Source organism: Bubalus kerabau, chromosome 1 (assembly GCF_029407905.1).
Source record: "Bubalus kerabau isolate K-KA32 ecotype Philippines breed swamp buffalo chromosome 1, PCC_UOA_SB_1v2, whole genome shotgun sequence".
In the NCBI taxonomy this organism is placed as follows: Eukaryota; Metazoa; Chordata; class Mammalia; order Artiodactyla; family Bovidae; genus Bubalus; species Bubalus kerabau.
Genome location: NC_073624.1, coordinates 3,449,446 through 3,473,806, shown reverse-complemented (window position 1 = coordinate 3,473,806; position 24,361 = coordinate 3,449,446). Strand labels below are relative to the sequence as shown.

Below are 24,361 nucleotides of genomic sequence, written 5' to 3'. Positions count from 1 at the left end.
GTGCAAACTGAAATTAGGTTAGGGACTCATGGGGCAGGGAGGGGGCGGGTCTTCCGGGAGGCAGCAGACACATCTAAATCGACTAGACATATTTCCTGGGATTAAAATAAATTAGTTAATTGCTTCCTTTGCCTGACTGTTACTGGGTGGGCACCTCTGAGCCTCCTCCATGTGCCAGGCCTGGGCTGGGTCCTGGGAAGACAGGCTTCTCCTGAACATGGGGGTGGATTAGGGCAGTGAGTCAAAAGCAGAGTCATTACAATGGGATTTCAAGAGAGTTGCTGTCTGTCCCCAGGAGTTAGGGACACATCCCAAGGGGAGCCTGCCCTCCCACTCTGAGCTGTCCCTTCCTGCCAGCTCCCATGCTCATACCCCATATGCCCTCCCCTCTCCTGGTTCCAAGCAAGACACAGCCTGGCCAGGGGAGCAAGAACCCTGGCCCCCTCCTCCAGGAAGGCCTCCGGCCTCCCACCGCAGGCCAGGGTCCCACAGTCCTTGCTACTGCACCTTTTTCCCCAGCTCTGCCCTCCGCAGGTCAGGGACATCTGTGTCCCAACATCACCCAGCACGGAACTCGCCCTGACTACCTGTCAGTGAACCCATGACTGGTGAATGAGCCCTTGAATGAGTGCATTACAAAATGAAGCAGAATCGTACTGGGGACAGGAAGAAAAGGTGGGTAGGCCATTGATAGAAGAGAGGAGGGGCCCAAGAGAAGAGCTGGATGAAGGTAGAATTCAGTTAGTTGCAATGAGTTATTAACAATTGGTGTGTTCACTGACCGAGTCTCATGTGCTGACATGATACAGGGGGAGGGGCATTGGGAGTGGGCGTTTGGGGACCCTGGCCCCCAGCAGACATCCCCAGGGCTGTGTGGATCTGACACCTGGGTGAATACCCCTTGAGTCTAGGACCCACTGGGCTCTTGCCGCAGTGACCCTGTGGTCATGAATCAGGCAAACCCAGGCCTTGGGACCATGGACTGAGTACACGCAGCACTAAGCCGGCCACTGCCTTCAGGAGGCCCCAGCAGGCAGAGGGAAGCCTGGGGCCCCTGGGAGGGTGGGCTCAACAAAGGCTCCTGTCAGAAGCTGAGCAAGACCCAGAGAGGCCGCTGGGGGACAGTTCAACCTAGTGCCCTCCTTCAAGCCCCTCTCTCCATCCACACCTGCAGCCAGGGCTGCTCCTGGACTTCCCAATTCCAGCCAATAAATTCTTTTTCTGAAGCCAACTTGAGGCTGGTCTTCTGTTACTTGCAACCCCGAGGCTCATGACCAGTATCTGCAGCTGGGATTTGCCTTGAGTATGAATGGCCCCATCTCTCTTCTCCAGTTAAGTAGGATCCTGAACAGATGATGGAACTCAGAAGGGAGCCCTGGACAGAAGCTCAGGGAGGGTCGAGGGAGTGCGTACCCAGCACATCAGAAGTGAAGGGGACCGCAAAGAGCGAGGCTCTAAATAGAAACGAGGTGTCAGGGTGGTCCAGGGCCATAAACTAGGGTGTCTGGTCACCCAGAGTCACCGGGCGCTCCGCGGGCAGGGATGGGGTTTTCTTACCCCCCAGAACGAACCCGCAGTGTTCTACAAAGCGGGCATACACACCTATTTCCTACCATAGGAATTGGATCTCCATTTAAGGTTGAAGATCTGGTGTCGTAACCATGTCCATTGCGATACGTAGCTGTCCTGATGCCGAGCCTACGGAGACACCAAGCGAGCCCTAAGGCACCCAGCCCTGTGCGGCCAGGCTCTGGCCAGCTGTCGGGCATGCGCAGCGAGCCAAGGCAGTGCGCACGCGCGCCACCCCCCCCCCCCGCCGCCGCCCCTTGCGGCTCCGACTACAACCCCCAGGATGCACCGGGCCCCGCGGCCTTTCAAACCGGCCAATCAGCAGCCCGCAGCGCTTCCTGCGCGCCCCGTTTAAATTCAGGGCGCAGGCGCGTCGGCTGGGGTATCACGGCGGCACTGGGTAAGGGGGTCGCCGGGCTACTCGGGTGCGGCTCTGTGTAGGGGGGCTGTCAGGGGTCCTCGGGGCGGGGGGGAGTCGGGCCAGATCGGGGGCGGCGGGGATTCCCTCGCACGCTCCGGCGAGGCTGAAGGAGGTCTTCAAGCCGAAGACCCCCGGCTTTAAGCCCAGCCGGGGAGGTCTGGTTGTCCGGGTCCAGTACCCCCGTTCGGGCCTGCCTCGGATGGTGCCGGCCCAGAGGCGAGCGGGCCCCGGGGCGGAGGGTCTTGGGCTGCGGCCGTGGTGGCCTCTGCCGGCCTTGCGGTCTCTCCCTGACTCGGTGGCCTCTGCTGGCCTCGCGGCCTCTCCGTAACCAGCCCTCTCTGCCTAGCCGGTGCTGCAGCGGCCCGCACGGTGGGGGCTTCCCTGCGGGCCTGGGGGAACCCGGGCTCCGACACCCGCCCCGCTTCTGTCTCCTGTTCCTTGCTGTGACCTCTGACAGCCCTGGCCGCGGAAGGAGGAAGCGACGTGCCTTCAGCCTGCCTGGCCCCCCCAGGAAGCGGAGATGGAGGCTCCCAAGAAGGAAGGTACGTCCTTGTCTCCGCAGCGCTGTCGGTCCGGGGGGCTCAGGGAACACGCAGGTCGATGTAATGCTCCTGAGAAAACTTGCTCGTTTATTTATTCAGTACTCACCCCGTTCTGTGCGCCCCGATAAACTCCCTGTCTTCCCCGAGTTTTTGCATTCCTCTAACTTCTTTTTCGGATTTTCTACATTCTCTTTACCCCCCCAGTTGTGACTTCCCGCGGAGCAGGGATTCTTTTCTGTTCTATATACTTCATTGTCCTCAGGGCCTGACATACTCCATAGGCCCTCAGGTCTGTGGAACTGATGTTGCCTCTTGGCTGGTTGCTGAGACTTGTCCAGGATCGTTGCCGGCACGTTGGACCAGTTGGCCTGACCTGTAGCCTTGCTGTCTTGTTCTGTTCCTGTCTGCTGTGAGTGTGGAAGTGAGAGCACAACCTTACAAAAGGAGTTACGGGCCCTGCCCTCTTTTTCTGCTGAAGCGCGGGGACATCCTTTATATCCTTTGTCTTCACGACCCGTATGCGAGTCAGGGAGACTGGGTACCCCAGTTTCTCCTTAACACCCCCATTCTGCAGAAACAGCCCCAAGACTGCTAGTCGTCGGCACTGCTTCCTCAGTTCTAGAACAGGGTTTGCTGCTGCAGCCTGACCTCCACCCTCGCGAATACGCCCTCCTTTTCCAGTCCCTTCCACATGCAGCTGAATCCCTGTTGCTGCTTCCTGAGGACTTCTCCTGTCTGTCACCCATCCTTTATATCTTTATATCTTGTCTGTTCTTCATGCTCATGATGTACAAATAGGTCCCGTTGTCCAACTTGCCCTCATGTGCTCCATGCCCTCTCCGCTGCTGTGTGCCTCATTCAGAGCCAGACTTCAGAGCAAGAACTTTCTCCACTTGTTTTGCTGTTCTTTTCCACAACCTTCAACCCCTCCGAACCTTCTCTGCCCTCTCACTTCACCCAGACTGCCTTTGTCCGCCACTGAGCACATCAGTGTTGTGAAATCTACGGTCGTTTTTCTCTGTCCTTTCAGTGACTTTTGACCTTTTCTCCTACAGGAAACTTGGCCAGCTTGGCTTCTTGCTTTTCCTTCTGCCCACTCTGGCTGGTGTATCTTCATCTGTTTGCAGACTTCTCATTCTGCCCCACCTTCTGAAGCCGAGTTGCCCAGGACCTGGTCTGGGGTCTCTTTGAACTCCCCCTCCCCTTCAACAGGTTCTCAGACAGTCCTTTAAATCCTTCCACCTTCTGGTGGTGCCCACGTTTTGTCTGGGGCACAGCCTCTCCTCTGAGCTCTGGGCTTGTGCATCCACCTGGCTGGCTGGCGTCTTCACGTGAATGTCTCCCACCTCTTACTCAGCGGGTCCCACCTCCCACCCCATTCTTGGCTGGTTCTTTATCTTTGTGAAAAGTGGAAAGAAAGTTAGTCACTCAGTCCTGTCCAACTCTTTGTGACCCCATGGACTATATCCCACCAGGCTCCTCTGTCCATGGAATTCTCCAGGCAAGAATTCTGGAGTGGGTTGCCATTTGCTTCTCTATTGTCTCTGTAATAGAAGTCAAGTGTCTGTCCATTCACCTAGCTGAGAAGGTTGTGAAGCATTTGTTCAGTCATCAGTTAGTGTCGTTTCCACGGTATGTTTTGGATCCATCTACCCCTTTCCAGCTCCCCACAGATGCACCACCTTGGTCTCAACCGTATTAACTTGCCTCCACCTGCCATGTGTATTGTGCTCTTTAGCCAATGTTTGCTGTAATTTCAGTAGATGCCGCCTGCTTCTTTTATAGCACATCCACCAGGGTGCCTTTTAAAAACAGAAGTTAGAGCACAACACTCTTCTGCTTAAAACCCTTCGATAGCTCCCGTTGCACTCTGAATAAACTAAAAGCTTGCCATGGCTTGGACGCCACCCAGGATCTGACCTGACCTGTGTCTCCACCTCCTCCAGCCACTGGCCTCAGAGGTGTCCCTACTTCCTGGCGGCCCCTCCCCACACCGCCTTCCACAGTGTATGCCCGCTGGACAGTGCGCCCCCGAGGAGTGTCTAGCGGAGGATGCAGCCCGCGTCTGCAGAGTGGATGGAGGGGCAGCTAGCCCAGGTCACCCTGAGCCAGCGGCGGAGCCTGGTGTGGAAGGCTTTTCCCCTGACTCCTGACCCAGAATTCCTTTTCCCACAACAGACGTTTGGAATTTTCTGGTAGTGACCCATGAAATTGACTTCCTAGGTTTTAGACACATTAAAAAGTGGGAGGTCCATCTCCTCCTCCTTTATGTCCCCCCGCCGCCCAGTTACCACCTCCAGAGGCCACTGATCTCCTCGGCCTCCTGGGCCGTCCAGACCTGACTTGTGCGTGTGCAAGGCAGTGCCTGTCAGCCCAGCCCCCTCTTCTACAGCATGTAGAACCTGGGTGCCATCTTGGGTTTTGCCTCTAATTTATCTCGATGAGCTCTGTGTGTCATATAGGAAGAGTTCCTGCTCTTCTCTGAGCCCAAGTCGTGTTCCTCCCACCGTGGGGTGCGCTGCGCGCTCCTCCGCCCCGGGCTTTGGCTTTGTGGCTGGTATCTTGCTGGTGCACGTGCTGCTGCTGCAGACCAGGTGGGGTGCTCGGAGCAGTGGGCCTCCCGTCAGGGTGCGAGCGCGTCTTCCTCGGTAGGCACTGTCAGGCTGCCCTCCGTAGAGCTGTAGTAGCTTACAAATCGAACTTTTAGATTTTTAACAGTCTTATCAATGAAAACTGGAGTCCTGGGCATCTCTGAGTTTTTCATGGCTCTCGCTTTTGAGTGCGACTGAGCGCGGTCGTGTGTTTCAGAACGTCTCCTTTTGCCCCCGTGCCTCGCTCTGCTCGTGTCCTTTGCCTGCTCCTCCCGCGTGTCCAGCGCTCACCTGGGGTCTGTGGGAGTGCTCGCCAGCAGCCCTCGCGATGGGACCGCGCGTGTTCTCTTCCCTGTCTGGTGCTCCTGCCAACTCTTCTCGCGGTGGTTTTTGTCACGCAGAGACGTTAAATCTTTAATATATTGGACTATCAACCTGTTGTTTTATGGCTTCCAGCTTGGTGTCAGAGTTAAACCTCCGCACTCCAGCCTATACAGGGATTTCCCCGTGGTTTCTTGTTCCTTTTGGGTTTCGTTTTTTTCAGTTAAGTCTTGGACCTTTTGGGGATCTGTCCTGGTATGGTCTATGAGCTATGGATCAAACTTCAGATGTGTGTATTTCTCCCTCTCAAAGGATTATCTAGTTTATCTCAATACCATTCATTGAATAATGCATTTTCCCCCTTTTATTTGATATGTTACTTTTATGATATGCTGAACTTTCTTTATATCCATCTTGCATATTTCTTGTTAATTCACAGGTGTTTTGCATTTTTTGGTTATAATAAATGAGGTCCTCTCTTCCATTATACCTTCTGTTCTTTTTAGATATGAAAGCTGTTGATTTGTCGTGTAATAATTTTGCCTTCAGACATTTGCTTTTATTCTTTCACAATTTATAATAGTTTTCAGTTGATTTTCTTGATACTTCTTGTATGGAATCATAGCATCTGTCCGTCGAGGCAGTTTTAACCTCCAAATTCTTTCCTTTTGTTCACTTGTTGGTCAATGTTGCTTCGTGTTGGTTAAGGCAGATTTTTAACCACTGGGCTAGCAGGGAGTCCCCGGTTCACTGCTTTTTGAGGAATACTTGCTAAGTGTCAGGCCCTGAGGCGGAGTTCAGGAGAGGACTAGACGGGCACTGATTGGAGGCGCCTCCAGGCCAGGCGGGGCCACAGAAGGTTGAGAGACACGTCCTTACAGGATGGTGATGCTGAGGCAGACGTCAGGCCCGGGGCTGCGGGAGCCCCAGGAAGCCCTACGGGAGGCGGATGTGGAGCGGGATGTGGAGCTGGGGCAGAGAGCGGTGGCCCCAGCCAAGGGGTGCGCTCGCCCAGAGGCTCATGGGCCATCACGGCTGGCGAAGGCCCTGTGTTCGCAGGATGTCAGCGGCACTCTGTCTGGCCATTTGGGATGGGGTCCAGGGAGAGGTGATGGTCCTCAGGTGTGCATGGGGCCCCTACTGTGCCTGTGAGGGGCACTGAATTTGCCTTTGAAAGAGGACTAGCTGTAGTCTGTAACTGGGGAGTTGGGGAGCTGAGGCAGGGGGTCTTTTGAAAATGTTCTTTACCGGAAAATGACTGACTGAGTCTTGCAAAGCTAATCGAATGAGTCTGAATGCATTTTAGATCGTGTCTTAAATATAAGGACTTAAAAACAAGGACTTGGGCTTTGATGGCAGCTTAGCGAACACAGGATGGCTGATGCTAATTTTTTTTTTAAAGGAAGAGTTAAGATAATCTAGAGCCCCTTGAGAAAATGTGATTATTAAAATACTGCTGTCACACTGTAGAAGTGAAATTTGAAAAGAGTTTTGATCGCTGGTGGAGACTGGTGATGTTTGCTCATCATCAGCCCACCCCTAAGGTAACGGCCGACTTTTTCCTCCCCAGACATTCTTCTGTTGGCTGATGAAAAGTTTGACTTCGACCTTTCGTTGTCTTCTTCAAGGTAAAAAAATGAGTTTGCTCCCCTTGCTTTGGTGTAACCACATTCAGTCAAGTCTTTCGCGTAATGCCAGTGTTGTTAATTATCCTTTTCTTTTAAAATAGTGCCAATGAAGATGATGAAGTCTTTTTTGGACCTATTGGCCATAAAGAAAGATGTATTGCTGCCAGCTTAGAATTAAATAATCAGATTCCCGAAGAACCTCCTTTGCCAGCTTCTGAAAGACACTTCACCTGGAGTCCGCTCACGGGGGAAAAGTTTGTGGAAGTTTATAAAGAAGCTCACTTACTGGCCTTCCAGATACAAAGCAACAGCAGAACCACGGTGGCCCAGGCTGCCCAGCCCGAAGACCCTGGGAGCCAGGGAGGGGAAGGATTCATTCAGGAGTCTAAACTCAAAATAAACCTCTTCGATAGAGAAAACGAAGTGAAGAAAAGCCCCAGGTCACTTAAGCGGGAGACATACTGCCTGTCAGACGACCTCTGGAGGGCACCCCTGCTCCGGGGCACTCAGCCCGCCTCCAGCGCAGCCCCGCCGGCCGCTCCTGCCCAGACCGGCTGCCCCGAGACCTTGGGGCCGCCGCCCACCTCGTGCCCTTCTCTGCCAGCAGAGCCCAGTGCTGCTCAGCCTCTGAACCAGGCCGGGGCTCAGAAGAAGGTCACCAGCAAGTTGCTGCCGCCCCGAACCTCGTCCCTTCGAGCAAAGAGCCTTCACTTGGCCGTGGAGAAGGTAGCCCCTCCAGCTCCCCCAGCACTTCTGTTCGGGGACCAGACGCGGCCTTGCTTCCGAGCCCTCTGGGTTTATGCCCCGGAACAGACCACTGTGGGAGAAGCCTGGGGATGTCTTGCTTGGAGGGAGGGCTCAGAGATGCTGGAATGGGAAGTTCAGAAGGAGCTGTGTCCGTGGCGTGGGGAGCCAGGCAGGGGTGGCACAGGCAGGGCTGGGTCCCTATCGTGGTGACTCAGGGCACCTCCTCCCCCCTTCCGTTTGAGGTCTTCCCTTTCGTTCCGTTACAGCTCTGGGCATTCCCCTCACCAGCCCGCCCCCCTCCCCGCTCCCGTTAGGGATGTTAGGTGCGTTAACAAGCAGCTTCTTCGCCAAATCCCCCTTCTGGGTGGCCATGAGTCTCCCTCTGAACCGTAACTGCGTTTAGATTGCCTTCCTCCCAGACATGAGTGGAGGTGCTGCTCTGGGATGTGCTGGGGGACACGTGTGTCTTTGGGGTGCTGTTAGCCAAGCTGGGAGTCCTAGCGGCTTCCTAGCAGGGTAGGGGTCAGACTGCGGCTGCCACCTGGGTTTGTCTCCTCTGATTCTGAGCTCAGGGTGGGGCGGTAGCACAGGGGAGGCGAGGGAGAGCCGGGAGCCTGCCCTGCGCCGTCCCCAGCTCCGCGGCCCTGGCCACCAGCTTCAGCACTCCCAGCTAGTTAGAGAGGAGTGTTGCTTCGCGGGGCTGTCAGCAGGATTAGGTCCGTGCAAAACACCCAGCACAGGCAAAGAAGATCCCTGCACGGCTCCTGAGCCCACGACTGCCTGCCAGCAGAGTCCAGAACTGAACCAGGCTGGACGCAGGTCTGCACAGAGACCCTGCGAGGGGCCACGTGGCCTCTGCTTCCCCAGGGCTGAAGCTGTCCTTTAGTCTTGCAAATGCCTCTTCCTGGAGATCGTTTGGATGTAAATTTCTGAAGTGACTTTTCCAGAATGAAAGCAACGTGGGTCCAGGTGCAACACAGGACTTGGGCCCGGATTTGTGTGGTAACACATAGACTCAGGGCCGGGGTTGTGATGTAATTTCAGCTGTTGTGTGCTTAGTCCTCAGTCGTGTCCAACTTTTCGCAACCCCATGGACTGCAGATCGCCAGGCTCCTCTGTCCACGGGGATTCTCCAGGCAAGAATACTGGAGTGGGTTGCCATTTCCTTCTCCGGGGGATCTTCCCGACCCAGGACTCAAACCAAGGTCTCCTGCATTGCAGGCAGATGATTTACCATCTGAGCTACGAGGAAAGCCCAGGATGGCTGTAGTGAGAATTAAAAAACTCAGTGTTGATGAGGACGTGGAGAAATCGCGTCCCCGTGCATTGCCCATAGGGCTGTGCAGTGGCGCAGCCTCTGTGGAAAAACAGTTGGGCAGTTCCTGAAAAAGTTAAACTCAGAATTATCACATGATCCAGAATTCCACATGTTCTACTTGGGCATATTCCCAAGAAAATTGAAAACATATGTCCACACAGAAACCTGTGTAGCAGTGTTGAAAGCAGCTTCATTCATAATAACCAAAAAGTAGGAACAATCGAGATGCCCACCAGCTGATGACTGGTCCATGCAGTGGGATACTTTTGGCCCGTGAAGAAATGCTGGTAAACACGGGTGACCCTGGGAACACGGTCAGAGGAAGAAGCCAGACGCAGAAGGTCCCATGTTGTACGGTCTCATTCACCGGAAGTGACCGTAGCAGGCGAGTCGTGTCTTGCTCTGGAGACAGTGGATCCATGGTCACCCTGCTGGGAGGTGCAAGGACTGCTGATGGCCAGGAGTTGCTTTTAGGGCAACAAAACTGTTGTCAAGTGGCACTGTGACCGTATGCTAAAACCACTGAAGTGTACGCTTTAAAGTGCTGGACCTTAACTTAGGTGATGTAAAGGAGAAAGAAGGTTACTGCTTTATGAGCTGCTTTTGCTTCTTCTGAACTCTTCTTAGTATGGGGGGTTATTTATGGAAACATGAATTACTTCCACGAATGCCCTTGTACCTAAAAGTGAGGAATGTATTCTTTGTTGGGCTCTGCTCGCTGAAGAAAAATGGCCTTCAGCCCTAGATGAAGATTCATTGCAGCCGAGCAGCTCCTCTGGTAGAGGGCATGACCATTTAATGAACGATTCCTTTCTGGGCGGCATTTTAAAATTTGTGTAACCAGATCCCGTTTCCTCATTATCACCCTTAAATAAGAATCCTGATTGAGGACTAGCCTAGAGGAGTTCTCTCCTATTAATGGTCTGTCTTGGTATTATTTTACCCTGTTTTTAATGAGGAAGCAGGCTCCATCATCATTTTTTTCTGTGGTAATTTGGCGGAGGAAGTGAACCGCTATATTCTTTTCTCTCCCGTTGATGAATTGAGGACTGCATGTTGGGAAGATGGATGGTGCCTGCCCTCTAATTGAAGCCTTCGTGTGTCTCTACATTGTGAAAGACTAGACAGTTCTTATATTTCGATTTACAATTTTTCAGCCTGCGAGACAGAAACCAGCTAGTCCTCCCAGGATGAAAATCCAAAATGAAAAGGACGCCCATAGCAGCGTGCCCCCGGACAAGCTCAGCACCACCCGGGACGTCGCCAGCGTGCCAGCCAGTGGAAGCCACTTGGTCCCAGGCAAGCGGTCGCTCCCTGTTCCAAACAAGGTGGGTTGGCCGGGGCTGGGGCAGGGGTGGGTATTGGCCTGTGAGCGCAGGGAGTAAGGGGCAGCTTTGAGGATGTGGGATGTGGGATGCGTCTGGACCAAAATCAATGTTTAGGAGGTTGAAGATAGGATCTAGGAGGGGCAGCGTGCTGAAATGCAGGGCACACAGGACTGGCACACGGGAGGGCCTGGCCACTGCCCCCGGGGAGCTGTGAGCACCGCGGAACGTCGCCCCCCCCCCCCCTCCTCCGCCGAGCTGACGTGGGGGTGTCTGATGGCAGAGATGCCCCTGCTTCCCTCACGGGGTTGGTGCGCCGAGGAGATGGGCTGTCGGTGCTTTGAAAACTACAGCTCCTCCCAGGCGTGGGGGCAACCGTCCTCGTCTTTGCTGTTTGTTTTCCAGCACTGAGCTCTGCGTGCTTGTGAAAGTGCCACGTCCCTGGTGGTACTTGCTAAGCTTGCCCACACTGGGCCCTGCAGCTCTCAACTCCACAGGCTGGAGTCCAGGCCCCACGCCCGCGGTCAGCAGGCTCCCGGTGCTCCTCACACAGGCAACCTGGCGGCCATGCCGGGGAGCACTGCTTGGCCTTTCTCTGATTCAAGATGATAACTTGTAAACTGTTTCACAGAAATAAGTCTTGGGTAGGTAATGAAGTCTCTGTTTTAGTCCGGGCCGAAGAAAACCATGCTGAAACCACCTGGGTGTGCTGGTGGCCTGGCAGGAAGGTCCTCGTCAGGGTCTGTCTCGGGCCTGAGCTCCGCGGCACGTGCTTCCCCTGCGACTGGCGGAGGTAAGGCCAGCCCTGAGCGCCTTGTTCCTGCCAGACTCTTCACAGAACCACTCAGCTCGGCTGCAGGTTCTGGAAGGCTGGCTCTGGTCTGGGGTGAGGAGACTGTTGAGGCCTCCATCCTCACGGTGCCTCCCCTCCTCTGAGGAGAGGCACGGTCAGGCGGGCGGTCTTAGTTTCGGCTGAGTTAAGCTGTCACACGTGGCTGTGTAAGGAAAGAACCCGCCTGCCAATGCAGGAGATGCAAGAGACTTGGGTTTGATCCCTCAGTTGGGAAGATCCCCTGGAGAAGGAAATGGCAACCCACTCCAGTATCCTTGCCTGGGAAATCCCATGGACCGAGGAGCCTGGCGGGCTATGTCCATGAGGTCGCTGAGTCAGACATGACTGAGCACGAGCCGTCACAAGGTGCCAAGGACGCCCTGCTGGTGCCAAGGGCCCGGCATGACGCTGAGGCCAGCCTCAGCCACGTGATCAAATGTAGGATTTTAAAGTAGGGCTGTTCCAGATAGTGTAGGCGTAGGAGCCGTAACTCCTGGGTGTTTGTTTAAATCTGCTCAAACCTGTTTCAACTCAGGCGACTTTGCTGTCTTTCCAAGCCGAGGGTGCCATCTGCTGGTAAAGGGGAGAAACCCTAGGAGGCTGTGGGAAGGCACGCGGCCTCCTGCCCTCAAGGACTAAAACCTTCTTTGAAGCAGATTTGCTGGGTAGGCTCTAAGCCAGGCAGCACGGCCTGCGTTTTGTACACAGACGTGAGAAGTCTCTCCTCTGGAGCGAGGCTGGTCCGATCTGGGGTGGTTAGGAGAACTGAAGTTGCGTCTGCACCTTTACAAACTAGGGGGCGGCCCCACCCTCGCAGTGTCCCTGCGGGCCCGAGGACCACACGGTGCCCTGGCCCCGTGTCTGGCGCGGCACGTGTTCAGGGAAACGAAGTTTTGTTACACTAGGCTCCGTGAGTCTGGCTGTGTTGCTTCAGGCATCAGCACCAGTTCTGTCTATGATTTCTGAGCCTACCTCTGGGAAAGGTCGAGACAGGCTGCGGGGGGCCTTCTGGTGAGTCTGTGTTCCTCAGTTTTCCGTGGCAAAATCCCCAGGGTCAGATCTGCTGGGGATCTGACCATCAGTGCGGCGGGAAGAGCACCGTGAGCCTTGCACACTGTGATGTGGGCTGCGGTTTAGTCCTCCTAAGTTTCTCTTTAAGAGCCTTTCACCAGGTTGGCCTCTGTGTTGGCTATTTTGGCAGCTGAGTATTTTCGCCCAGCTCATTTAAATAGTGCTGGTAACTGACAGGACGCAGCCTCCCTGTGGCTGAAAGGAACTGACCCAGTAAGGAGCACCTGCTCTCCATGTCTCCCTGCCCGCACCCCTGATTGGCCAGGTGGGGCATCTGACCAGACTGTCTGTCTTCACCTGCTCAGCTGGGATAGAGTTCTGCTGTCGACATAGTCAGTGAGGACAAGAGAGCGTGAGTTCATGCATCCTGATACATCTTGGCGATCGTGTCTAGAATCAGCACCTTAGATCATGCTCAGCTGAGCCACGAGCAACCCGGGTTGTCTTGTGTCTGAGGATGTTGCCTGGTGGACATGCAGAATATTGTTCCTGTGTCGTATTTTTTAATATGGAAATCACCATGATAGAAATAAGTTGTTTTCTTTTCCACACTCTGAGGTAGATATGCTAAAGATAGCATATCTTGTGTGTGTATGTTAAATAACTTCATCATTTAAACACAGCATCGGGTTGAGTGACAACCAGATTTCCCGTCTCCTCTTCCAGCTAAGCCCAGTGAGCGTCCGGGCATCTCTGCGGACAGTGCCCGGTCAAGCTCCAGCCAGACGGGCAGAACGGGGCTCGCCCTGCCACGGCCGTCCCTGCAGGCGGGCCCCGGGGGCGTGGCCTGCAGGCAAAGCCAGAGGCCAGGGGCTGCGGAGTGGACGGCGGAGCGGCCCAGGGGGCCCCCCAGAGCGTCTCTCCCCCAGCCCCAGACCCCGGAACAGGGAGGCCCTGGGCCGAGCTCTCGTTGTGGTTCGTCACAGTCTTCTCAACGGGATAAGACCGCGGGTACAAGAAGGCGCGATTCCTGTCTAAACTCCAAGACAAAGGCTGTGGCTACCCCTACGAATCAATTTAAAATTCCCAGATTTTCTACTGGTAAGTCATAGATAAACTTTAACATGTTTTTAAAATAGTGAACAAATTATATTTATAAAGTTCAAATAATTATCAGTTTTGGTGATGGTGTTTGCTTTCATTTCTTATAAAGCATTTTATATGTCTTTTAATTTTTGTAGGTTTGGATAAGTTAGTGAATTTCTTAAATTACTCTCCTCTGTGTAAACACATGATTGTTCCATGGCTACTCTTAAGACTTTCTGTTGTTATTTTCAGGGTTTTTGTTACTAACATATTTTTGTGTGGCTTTCTTTGTGTTTATCCTACTTGGGCGTTCTTGAGCTCCTTTGTTCTGTGGGTTGATATTTTTAACTGGATCTGGGGAAAATGTAGCCATTGTTTCTTCAAACATGTTTCCTTGCCCCCCTGGCCCTGGGACTCCAGTCTCTGTGTCAGAGGCCTTCTCGTGCTGTCCCCTCGGTCACTCGCGCTCCTTCCCCCTCCTTCCTCTGTGCTTCTGTCCCCTCGGTCACTCGAGCTCCGTCCCCCTCCTTCCTCTGTGCTTCTGTCCCCTCGGTCACTCGAGCTCCATCCCCCTCCTTCCTCTGTGCTTCTGTCCCCTCGGTCACTCGAGCTCCGCCCCCCTCCTTCCTCTGTGCTTCTGTCTGGCTCGTTTCTTCTGGCATGTCTCCACGCGCACGTGTCTATTTTTCCCACCGTGTGTCTAATCTGCTCTTAAGTCCATCCAGCTAGATTTTCATTTCTGACCTTACAGTTTCCCCTTTTATTGTCCTCGTGGTGCTTATGTTTTCCTGTGAATTCTTGAACATATCTATAATGGTTGCTCTAAAGTCTGTTCTAATTCCATCCTCTGTATCATTTTGGGCCTGTTTCTGTTTACTAATTTTTTTCCTGGTGATGGTCACATTTTCCTGCTTCTTCACATGTCTAATGATTTTTTATTGTCTGCTAGACATCATAAATTTTCTGCATGTCTGGACTTGAAGGAGTTGAACCTTGCTTTGACAGGCAGTTAGGTTTCAGTAGAACTTGATTCATTCAAGGCTTCCTTTAGAGCTTTGATGGTGGGGGTCTCGGCCTTTACTCTCGGGATAGTTCAGCCCTGCCACCAACGTGCGGCCCTTCCAAGCCCCTCCTGCCTGTGCTGTGTGTCTCCTCTGGCCAGTTGCTGGGCGTGCTTCCCAGCCCTGTGACGAGGCAGCGTTCCTGGTGCTCCTGGCGCTCGTTCTCGACCCACGTGGTGCTGCTGCTCACCGCACAGCCAGGACTTGGGGTCCCTCTTGGGCTCCCGGAGCTCCTTCTCTCTCTAGTCCTCTCTTCTCTAACTCCCTTCTGTCTAGTCCTCTGCCGCTCCCAATTCCAGCCTCTTTGGGCTCTCCCCATCTGCCGCAGCGTCCTGCCAGGGCCACTGGGCAGAAAGCCCCGCGTGGTGCCTGGCAGGTGCAGTGTCTGGTCAAGGTGAGTTCATCTGAGGAGCATGCGTCACGCGGGAGGCTGCATGGCACTGATGAAAGGCCAGGGTGGTTCTGGCCTCCCCTCTCAAGTACGTGCTGTCTAGCGGCTTCAGGACGTTGAAGTCGTCAGCTTTGCTGACCAATTCAGGTGGCTGTTAGCACTGGAAAACCTCACTGGAGTTCCTGCTCATGTAAGAATGAGCCACTCTGGGGCTTCCCTGGTCCAGTGGTTGACTCTGCGTTTCCACGGAAGGTGGTGTGGGTTTAATCCCTACTCGGGGAGCTGTCACGTGCCATGCGCCCCCCCCCCGAAAAGGAATGAGCCGTCTGTTGAGTGCTGTCCGTTGCTCGGCAGTCTTATAGGTACAAGGACATCATGGTAAGACAGCTCCTACTGATGGAACTTACATTTTTCTAGTAAAAGATGAGAAATGCAGTCAGATAAGTACACTGTCAGATCATAAGTTTCAGTTCAGTCACTCAGTCGTGTCTGACTCTTCGCAACCCCATGGACTGCAGCGCTCTAGGCCTCCCTGTCCATCACCAACTCCCTGAGTCTACTCAAACTCATGTCCATTGAGTCAGTGATGCCATCCAACCATCCCGTCCTCTGTCGTCCCCTTCTCCTCCTGCCTTAAATCTTTCCCAGCATCAGGATCTTTTCAAATGAGTCAGCTCTTTGCATCAGGTGGCCAAACTACTGGAGTTTCAGCTTCAACATCAGTCCTTCCAATGAACTGATCTCCTTTAGGATGGACTGGTTGGATCTCCTTGCAGTCTAAGGGACTCTCAAAGAGTTTTCTCCAACACCACAGTTCAAAAGAATCAATTCTTCGGCGCTCAGCTTTCTTCACAGTCCAACTCTCACATCCACACATGACCACAGGAAAAACCATAGCCTTGACTAGACAGACCTTTGTTGGCAAAGTAATGTCTGTGCTTTTGAATATGCTATCTAGGTTGGTCATAAATTTCCTTCCAAGAGGCAAGCGTCTTAATTTCATGGCTGCAGTCACCATCTGCAGTGATTTTCAAGCCCCCCAAAATAAAGTCAGCCACTGTTTCCCCATCTATTTGCCATGAAGTGATGGGACCAGATGCCATGATTTTAGTTTTCTGAATGTTGAGCTTTAATCCAACTTTTTCACTCTCCTCTTTCACTTTCATCAAGAGGCTCTTTAGTTTTTCACTTTCTGCCATAAGGGTGGTGTCATCTGCATATCTGAGGTTATTGATATTTCTCCTGGCAATCTTGATTCCAGCTTGTGCTTAATGGCATGAATAAAGGAAGTTGGAGAACAGTTTAACCAGACAGGTTCTCTCAGCTTGCTGGTCAGCACAGCTCCTTTGGGAGGTGGCATGAACTGTGTGCAGGGAAGTTTCATCACAGGACGCCCAATAAGAAAGCAGCAAAAGGCGGAAGCAGTTCTCAGCCCTGGAGGTGGGGTGGGCGGGCGCTGCAGGGCAATGGGCTGTGTGCTGTTCTTAGGCTCTCGCTGCCGAAACAGAAACCCTGGGGGCCGGGTGGGCGTGTGGGCTGGGGTGGGGAGCCCGCGGGAGCCGGGCTTCGGTGATGTCTCAAGAAGTCGCAGGATGTGTAGAGACAGAAGGCGAGCCCCTCGGGAAGCAGGTTGGAGGCGGATGGCTTTTACAGCTTGTCTGTTTTGGTGCGGGAATCACTTGGATAAGATCAGCTTCTAAGGGGACAGGAGGTGGGGGTGGGTATGAGCGTGTGCAGGCGGCTCTCTGAGATCCTGCTGTGAAGAGGCGCAGGGACGTGGACGGGGCAGGGAGCAGGCCCGGAGCACGGAGGCCGCTGCAGTGTGCTCTGAGATGGGGGGGGCCTCTCCCAGTTCCTCGGAGACCGGGGCCGCCTTCTCGTCTGGGGCTGTCATGGCCTCTGCCCATGGCCTCCAAGACAACAGGCTGCTACCCGGGGCTTGGCATCTGAGCCTTGGCCCCAGGTGAGTCTGGGACTCAGTCCCGTGAACAGTGGCCCTGGGCTCAGTCCTCTGAGCCCACTTGTCGTCACCCCATGACCAGGTGAGATCACACGAAATTCTTGTCAGCCTCCAGATGGCACGTAAATACCGTTGTGTCTTGTGATGACCCCGGGCCACCCCCGTTCCCCAGAGCAGAGGCGGTGGCAGGCTCTGTGGGCCCCGTCTGGAACCTTCCTCCGACCCCCCTTGTTAGCTCTGCTGTGGGGGGCTCGTGGGAGACCTGAGAGGGTCATCTACCAAGTGCTGCGCCCCCGTCTGGGGGTCAGCCAGGCCGAGGGCAGCAGTGGGGCCAGGGCTCTCCCTCTGCTGCACCTGCTGGTCCCGGGCGGGTCCCTGGGGAGGGACGTGTCTCCCCCTGCCCCGCACTCTGGGGACACAGGTTTTCCCTGCAACTTGGGAGGACAGAGACGCTTAGAGGAGGCTGCCCGTGCGGTGAAGGTGGTGTCCCGGCTGCCTGACCACTCACTTCTCTCTCTTCTCAGGTGAACCCCTGGACGGTGCGACGCCAAAGTCCTGTCGGGCGCAGCGGCCGCAGTCCTGCACGTCGGTGGGGAGGTACCGAGTCTGTCTGCTTCCTCTCTTCTTACAAGAACAAACCGCGTCCCCAGTGACCTCTGAGAGTGTGTTCTCCGACGTGTGGGGCCCCCCAGCTTGGCCCCGTGGGCCTGGCCTGAGCCAGGTCTCCTGAGCCGCCGTGGTGTCCCTCGAGGTTGGCAGTAGCACAGACTGGCCCCTGGGGCAGGGTTGCCGGTCCTCAGCCCTGACGTGCGGGTCTCCAGCCAGACCGCCCAGCCTCCTTGGAGGTTCCGCTTGGTCGGTCTGGGTGGAGCTGAGGGCCTGCGGGTCTCAGGTGACTCCCATGTGCCGCGGCTGAAGACCGCTGGCCGGACTCAGGCTCGGGTTTGGGTCCCGGGGATGCTGCTGCCCGGTCAGCGTCTCGTGTGACCTGTGAAAGGTTGCTGGCCTCATTTCCTCATCTGCCCAGTGGGAATGGAACCAGGCAACAGTAAGAAAACGCACAGGCACACATCCACACACACGACACACGCCCCGTGCACGTGTGCACTCCTGGGGGTCCTTCACACACAGCGCAGTCCCCCCGAGGGGGCGGGCAGCGCCGTCCACACAGCCGGCCCTCCCCGGCTCTGAGTGCTGTCACAGAGGAGGGGCCCGGCCCCTCAGTCCTGTGCCCGTTGGCTGGGGGTGGGGCGCAGTGAGGTCACCCGACCCTCAGGCACGCTGCGCCCAGGGCAGGGTCCTGGTGCCAGTGCCTGTGAGCAGGGTGGGAGTGCGGCCTCAGACCCTGCGGGGTAGGACGGGCAGGATGAGCCCCGGGGCCAGGGTCCTCCTCCCGGCTCTGCCCCGGGCCAGCCTGGCCCTCCTCTCGGCTCTCCAGGGCTCTGGGCCTGCCTCTGCTTGTATATGAACTTGGCAGGCACTTCCTGGGTTTGGCAGCTCTCCCTTCCCAGCACCAGCCACGCTGGGCTGCCTCCCTGCCACGCACGTGGGGTCAGAGCGAGACCAGATCAGACGGTTAGGGTGGGAAGGAGAGATGGGTGGGGAGCCTAGCGCCCGACCCACTTGCCTGTGCTTACCCGGCTCAGGGGCCTTGGACTCAGAGCGGGAGCCCACAGGGAGACTGTGTGACCCCGCCAGGCCGCCCTGGGCCTGGGCTCCCTCGTGGAAACGGGAGCGCCAGCGAGAGGGGACTCGGCACCCCCGTGGACTGCCACACAGCATCTCCTGGTCCCGCCCCTAATGTGCAGCCAAACCAGAGCGGAGCCTCACATGGGCCCACTGAGGAACCGAAGCCCACTCCAGGGCTCCCGGGGGTGCTGCTGTGCCCCCCGCCACCTAGGGGTCTAACAGGCTTCTCTGGCCTGAGCCTTCCACGTTAAAGCCACAGGTTTTCTACTGTCAGCATGCAGCTGAGTTGTTAGGTTTTGGGTCATCTCTGCTGAAGGCTTTCTTCTTTCCAGGGTGGCCCACAGCACTCCCATGAGGTGGTCCTCAGCCGCGCAGAGCCTTGTCAGCAGCGTGAGGACCCCCGTGAGCACGAGGCGCCTATCGGCCCTGCCCACGCCTGCCGGCCGCCGGCTCTCCAGCCTCCCTCTGGCAACCCCCACGACTGTGCCCAGGCTCCTGGCTTCTCCCCTGCCTGCATCTGCTCAGCAACTCTCTTCTGAGCCCCAGAAAAAGTCCACAGTGAGGTGAGAGTTAAAGGCTGCAGTCTGTTCATCGCCAATTTGTAAAACCTCAAGTGACCATGTGCTGGGGGGTCTGCTCTGCAGCGGGTGCCGCTTCCGCTCCCTCCACGGTCCGCCTGGGTCACAGGCAGACAAGAGCGCCGTGTGGCGTGTCCTGACGGATGCCCTCTTCTCTTTACAGAGCTGCACCTGCCATGGAGGGCGACGGCCAGCCTGCATCCAGGCGCCCCAGCTTGGCCCCCGACGGCAGCTGCTCACCTCTATGTACTGTGCCGCGGGCACTGGACTTCTCTCCAGAAAAGAGTGGTTTTACTTTTTCACAAAGTATCACTGCAGAAGTCACCCTGGATGAAGCACAGCCCCCTGAAGCCACAGCCCCCAGTGAGGTGAGGGGCGCAGGCAGGGCTGACGTCTGCGCTCCTGGGTCCTACGGGTGACCGAGGACGTCACCTGTGGCCCGGGGCCTGTGGTGCCAGCCGGGCCACGGCTGGGAGGCGGGAGGCTCTGGGACCTCCTCCCCTGGAGGAGACAGAAGCTGCATCTCCTTGTGTCTGACATCGGGGCAGCTGGTGTTCACGGGAGGGGCGGGAAGCCAGGACGGGGCTTCACAGGGGAGGGGCTTCCCATGTTGACCACTGGCAGGAGGGGAGTCCTTGGTGCTCACACACCACAGCCCGGCCCACCAGGGCCATCCCAGCCTCCTTCCTTAGGCCTCCAGACCAGCAGCCCCCAGGGCCTAGGCAGAACCCACCGCTTTCCCAAGATGGCTGACAGAAGACGCTGGGATGGCCCTTCATTCTAGTTTGTCGTCCAGGCTCTCCTCGTGGATCTCAGACTGGATCAACTCAGCCTCACCGTGGAGGCTGCGGCCACAGCCCTAGACGACCGCCCGCTCATTGACTTCTGCAGAAGCCCCGAGGCAGTTGTGGCCCTGCGGTCTGGAAGTGGGCCTCTAGTTGACCTCCTGACAAACACCCCAGAGGCAAACAGGAAGGCCGTGGCCAAGCTCCCGGACGAGGTGAGACAGGTGAGCTGTAGCAGGGCCTGCTGGCTCTGGCCTCAGGTGGTCACTGCTGGGTTTGATGCTCAGGCACATCACGGTGACCCTGGAGAGTGGCCACTGGGGCTTCCGAGGGCCATGTGGCTCGGCTTGCCTCACCCTCAGCAGCGTGAGTGTCAAGGAGGCATCTTGCCGGAGCCCTTCTGTGGCCACGGCCCCCAGCATTTAACAGGGAGCAGAAACGCCAGAGGAACTCAGAGCTTCTGGGTGTGCCGCTGCCTCCCTCCAGCGGCTTCAGCGTGGCGCTCAAGGTGCCTTTCCTCTGGGCCCGAGCCAAGTTCACCCAGTACTTTGGCCAAACCGTGGGGAACTGGCTGCAGGCAGCCCTGGCTTCAGAGAGCCAGTCCTTCGGGGTCTTTGGGGCGGGAAGTGGGTCGTGGACGCTCCATTCACCTGTGTGGCCTTTCTCCTGCAGCTCATAGACTTGGCTTCCCCTCTGATCCTGCTGAGCCCCGACGCTGACAAGGAAAACGTGGAGTCTCCGCTCCTCAAGTTCTGAGTGGAGTGAAACAGTTCTTTGCACTTCACTCAGTTACAAGAACAGTCCTAAAGTAGTATTCAACTGTCGGAGATAAATTTTAGAAGAGTTTGTGTTGGAAAAGTTGTAAAACGAAACAAAAAGCTAAGTAAAGTTACCGTGCCTGAAGTGGGCTATGGGGTTGGGGGGCGGTGTCTGGCCACCTGAGGTCACTGCAGGCCAATGGCCCCCGTCCTCCCGGCCCCGCTTGCGTGCTGGGTGCAGAGTGAAGAATGGGTACGCTCCGGATGAGTCTGGATTTTTTGCATGTAAAATAGCAAGTGACCATCTTTTAAGTTAAGATTGTATGAAAAGTTAAATATTCTAGTTTAAGTTCAATGGTAAAGTAAATGAAAATGGATTAAACCACCTCTTGATGTTTAAGATTATCCTAATTTTTAAAGACAGATGGCTGTATTTATTAGTGATCAGTATGCACTATATATGTTATTCGAAATGTTAATTCTTTCTACCAAAGTGATTTTCAAAATTTAGCATGAAGAAAAATTGGTTAAGTGCAGACCCCAGGCCTCAGCCCCCAGGTCTGGGGCAGCCTAGTCATCTGCACTTGCAGTGGGCAGCCAGGGGGTCCTGATGAGATGGTCCACAGACCACACCTGAGGGGAGGGGGGCACGGGGGAGGAGGGGCTCGTGTGAATGCGGGGGACAGACCCCCGGGGTGCTGGAGCAGGAGCGCTCCTTGTGGAGGGGGCGGGGCCCCTGGGAGGCGCACTCCCGGCCTGCAGCTGTTCTGACTTGATCTTGGTTGAAAATGAGCGGACCGGAAAGCCGCTAGTGTGTACGGATAATTTCTCAGTCTCTGCGGTGGCCGCACAGCAAACAGTAGGAACACTGCTAAGTGGACCCGCTCTGGGGCTCCCATCCTGGCTCCCCGCATGGAGCCAGGAGGCCTCTGACCCCAGAGGGGTGTCCTGCAACTTCCAGGTCATCGTTTGGAAGGGCGACCCCAGTGGATCAAGAGTGAAAAGTGCGCCCTGGGCGGCGCTGCCACACCTGCAGGTCGAGCGCCGCAGGTAAAGGAGGGGCTGCTCAGAAGGCGGGGTTCCTGCCTGGGGGCAACCGTCCAGGTGACCAGCGGCTACCCAGGAGGGTGGCCCTCCCGTGCTCTGACCTGAAACAGCCCTCGCCCTGGGAGCTCCCCCGGGCCAGTGGAGCTGAGCCCGCGGGAGTCACGGCGGTCCGCTCCTCCGCCCTTGTCTCCATCCCGGTGACCAGTGCAGTGTTCATCCACCACGAGGGTCCTCAGATGTCTGGTCTGGCTCCTCATTTCACAGGGGAAAGCCAAAATCTGGGGTTGGATCCATTCACTGAGTATTTATGGGGACTCTCCTGTGGGCAGTGGTCATGGGGGGTGCAAAGCTCGCACGTGGCTGTCTTCTGGGGGCGTGGCGGTGGGCGGGAGAGAGGGGCTCTGGCCATCCGGCCTACAGCGCAGGGGTGAGCTGGGCCTTGGCCCCCGCCTGCTCCCCCAGGCTCTCCTTGGAGCAGCCACACTCTCCTGTGGGCCACGGTGCCATGTCCAGTCTACAAGTGTCCCGGGGCAGGACAGAAGTAACCGGATCTAAAGTCTTCAGACAGTTGGGAGGAGGCCCCAGAGTGCACAGTGGGTAAAGCAGTGCCTGCCAGCCCGCGTGTGTCGCTCCCTTCCCTTCCTGTCTGGGTTTCCGTCCAGCTGGTCTCACAAAGCACTTTTCCTCTCTGGCTCCCAGGTCCCCAGCCCACCACTGGGAGGGAGACCGAGAGGAGGGGAGGGGCCGCCCTTTCCTCGGTACCTGGGGGTGAACAGCCTCAGCTGCCGCCAGAGGGCCACCCTCCCAGCTTGAGAGGCCTAGCTTCACGTGATCGTCACGTTCCATTAATTCTCAGGCGCAAACGCCTTCACGTTTCACAGCTGACTTTCACACAGCTCACACTGCTGTTGTCGGGGCATCTGGGATGTCATTGTCGTTTACACAGCTGGTCCATCGTGCACCTGTGTTAGGCAGTGATTAAAGATTTGGAGCTACCAAGTAGCAAATGGTGGTTGTTCAGTCTCACAGTCCTGTCCGACTCTGCGATCCCAAATAGCTAATACCACCCATTTAACCAAGAAGGAACAGAAAACACGGTTGCTGAGATGTCCTGTTTCAGCCACTGTGGGGGTGAGTGGCAGCTCTCCTGACCCCAAGGCCACGTGTTGGGCATGGTACTAGCTAGACTCTGCCTCAGGCGGGCGGGGTCCCCCAGACAGAGCCCAGAGTCCAGTGACATCAGCTGGGCCACCCCACAGCCTCCGCTAAACAAATGATCACCCTGAAATCCTCTGAAGGCCGGGTGTCACCTCTCCCGGGAAATGCAAGATGCCATCGCCCCCTTGTCGGGTGTTTTCTGACACCTTGTTCTGAAATGTCCTTTTCCTGTTTCCCTGCAGGGCCCCGTGCACTTCCCTCCGACCACAGAGCTTACGCCTCCTGCTCTTGGCACTCTCGGTTGGCATTTCCTGCTTTTCGTATCAAACAGGGAAATGGGGCCTCCCTCATTTCACTCTAGACTCTTTTTTCTTCCTTATTTGGGATCCTAGTTCCCCAATCGGGGATCAAACCCGAGTTCCCTGCAGTGGAAGCATGGAGATTTACCCACGGGACTGCCAGGGAATTCCTTCACTCTGAACTCAAAACTACTCCTGTTCTCAAGAAAATGACTTGCCTTAAGAATTATTTGCATTTAGACATTAATGTCCACTGTTAACCTTTTAAGAAACTAATGTGATTTTAATGCCAAGCTTTGGTATGTGTATTTGACTGATTTAAAAAACCATCGGCAGGACTTCCCTAGTGGCCCAGTGGTTAAGACCCCAAGCTTCCATTGCAGGCTGCGTGGGTTCCATCCCTGGTCGGGGAACTAAGATCCCACATGCCATGTGGCCAAAAGTAAATAAACAAAAATAAAAACCATCTGCGTCTCTAGTGCATTTCCTCCCCTGCTTATTTCAAACCGTGGTTCAAGTACTACCTGAAATCAATTTTGTGAACCGCCCCAGCAGTTATCTGAAAGTGCAAGTCGCTCAGTCGTGTCCACCTCTTTGTGACCCCATGGACTTTACAGTCTATGGAATTCTCCAGGCCAGAATACTGGAGTGGGTAGCCTTTCCCTTCTTCAGGGGATCTTCCCAATCCAGGGATCGAACCCAGGTCTCCCACATTGCAGGCGGATTCTTTACCAGCTGAGCCACAAGGGAAACCCTAACTTTTCCAGCAGTTTTAAACAGGAAACATAAGATTTCCCTGGTGGTCCAGTGGTTGAGAATTGACCTGCTAGTTCGTGTAAGGGACACAAGTTTAATCCCTGTTCTGGGAAGATTCCACATGCAACTAAGCCCTGGTGCCCTAGCAGCTGTTCTAGACTCTAGGGAAAGTCACTGCAGTGGCAAGCCTGGGCTCCACAACTAGAGAAAGCCCGTGCGCAGCAGTGAAGACCCAGCGCAGCCATAAATAAGTAAATAAAAACTTGAATTTGGAAAAAAAAACTCCTGGTGACCCTGAACCCCTATTTCAATGACTGAGACTATTTCTCTGTTCCCCTTCAAAAACTCATAACCGAGCAGAATCTCCAGAGGTGGTTGATGGGACGGAGAGCCCACCACCTCCCCCAGATTGCTGGCATTGGACTAAAGGCAGTTTGCCTCCCTGCCATTTGTGAGCACTGATTTTGGAAGCAGACAGCAGCAGGGCC

The 24,361-nt window shown here is 55.5% G+C and overlaps 1 protein-coding gene across 1 annotated transcript; it reads left to right on the top strand.

The window, feature by feature from the left end:
• Positions 1-1,854: 1,854 nt before the first annotated feature.
• On the top strand, positions 1,855-21,013 carry GTSE1 (G2 and S-phase expressed 1). The gene is made up of 10 exons (XM_055566008.1): positions 1,855-1,969; positions 2,337-2,532; positions 7,015-7,072; positions 7,174-7,687; positions 13,292-13,406; positions 17,328-17,400; positions 18,825-19,055; positions 19,234-19,438; positions 19,867-20,079; positions 20,528-21,013. The coding sequence occupies exons 2-10, from the start codon at positions 2,511-2,513 to the stop codon at positions 20,609-20,611; spliced, it is 1,515 nt and encodes a 504-aa protein (XP_055421983.1). The 5' UTR covers positions 1,855-1,969; positions 2,337-2,510; the 3' UTR covers positions 20,612-21,013.
• Positions 21,014-24,361: the final 3,348 nt, after the last annotated feature.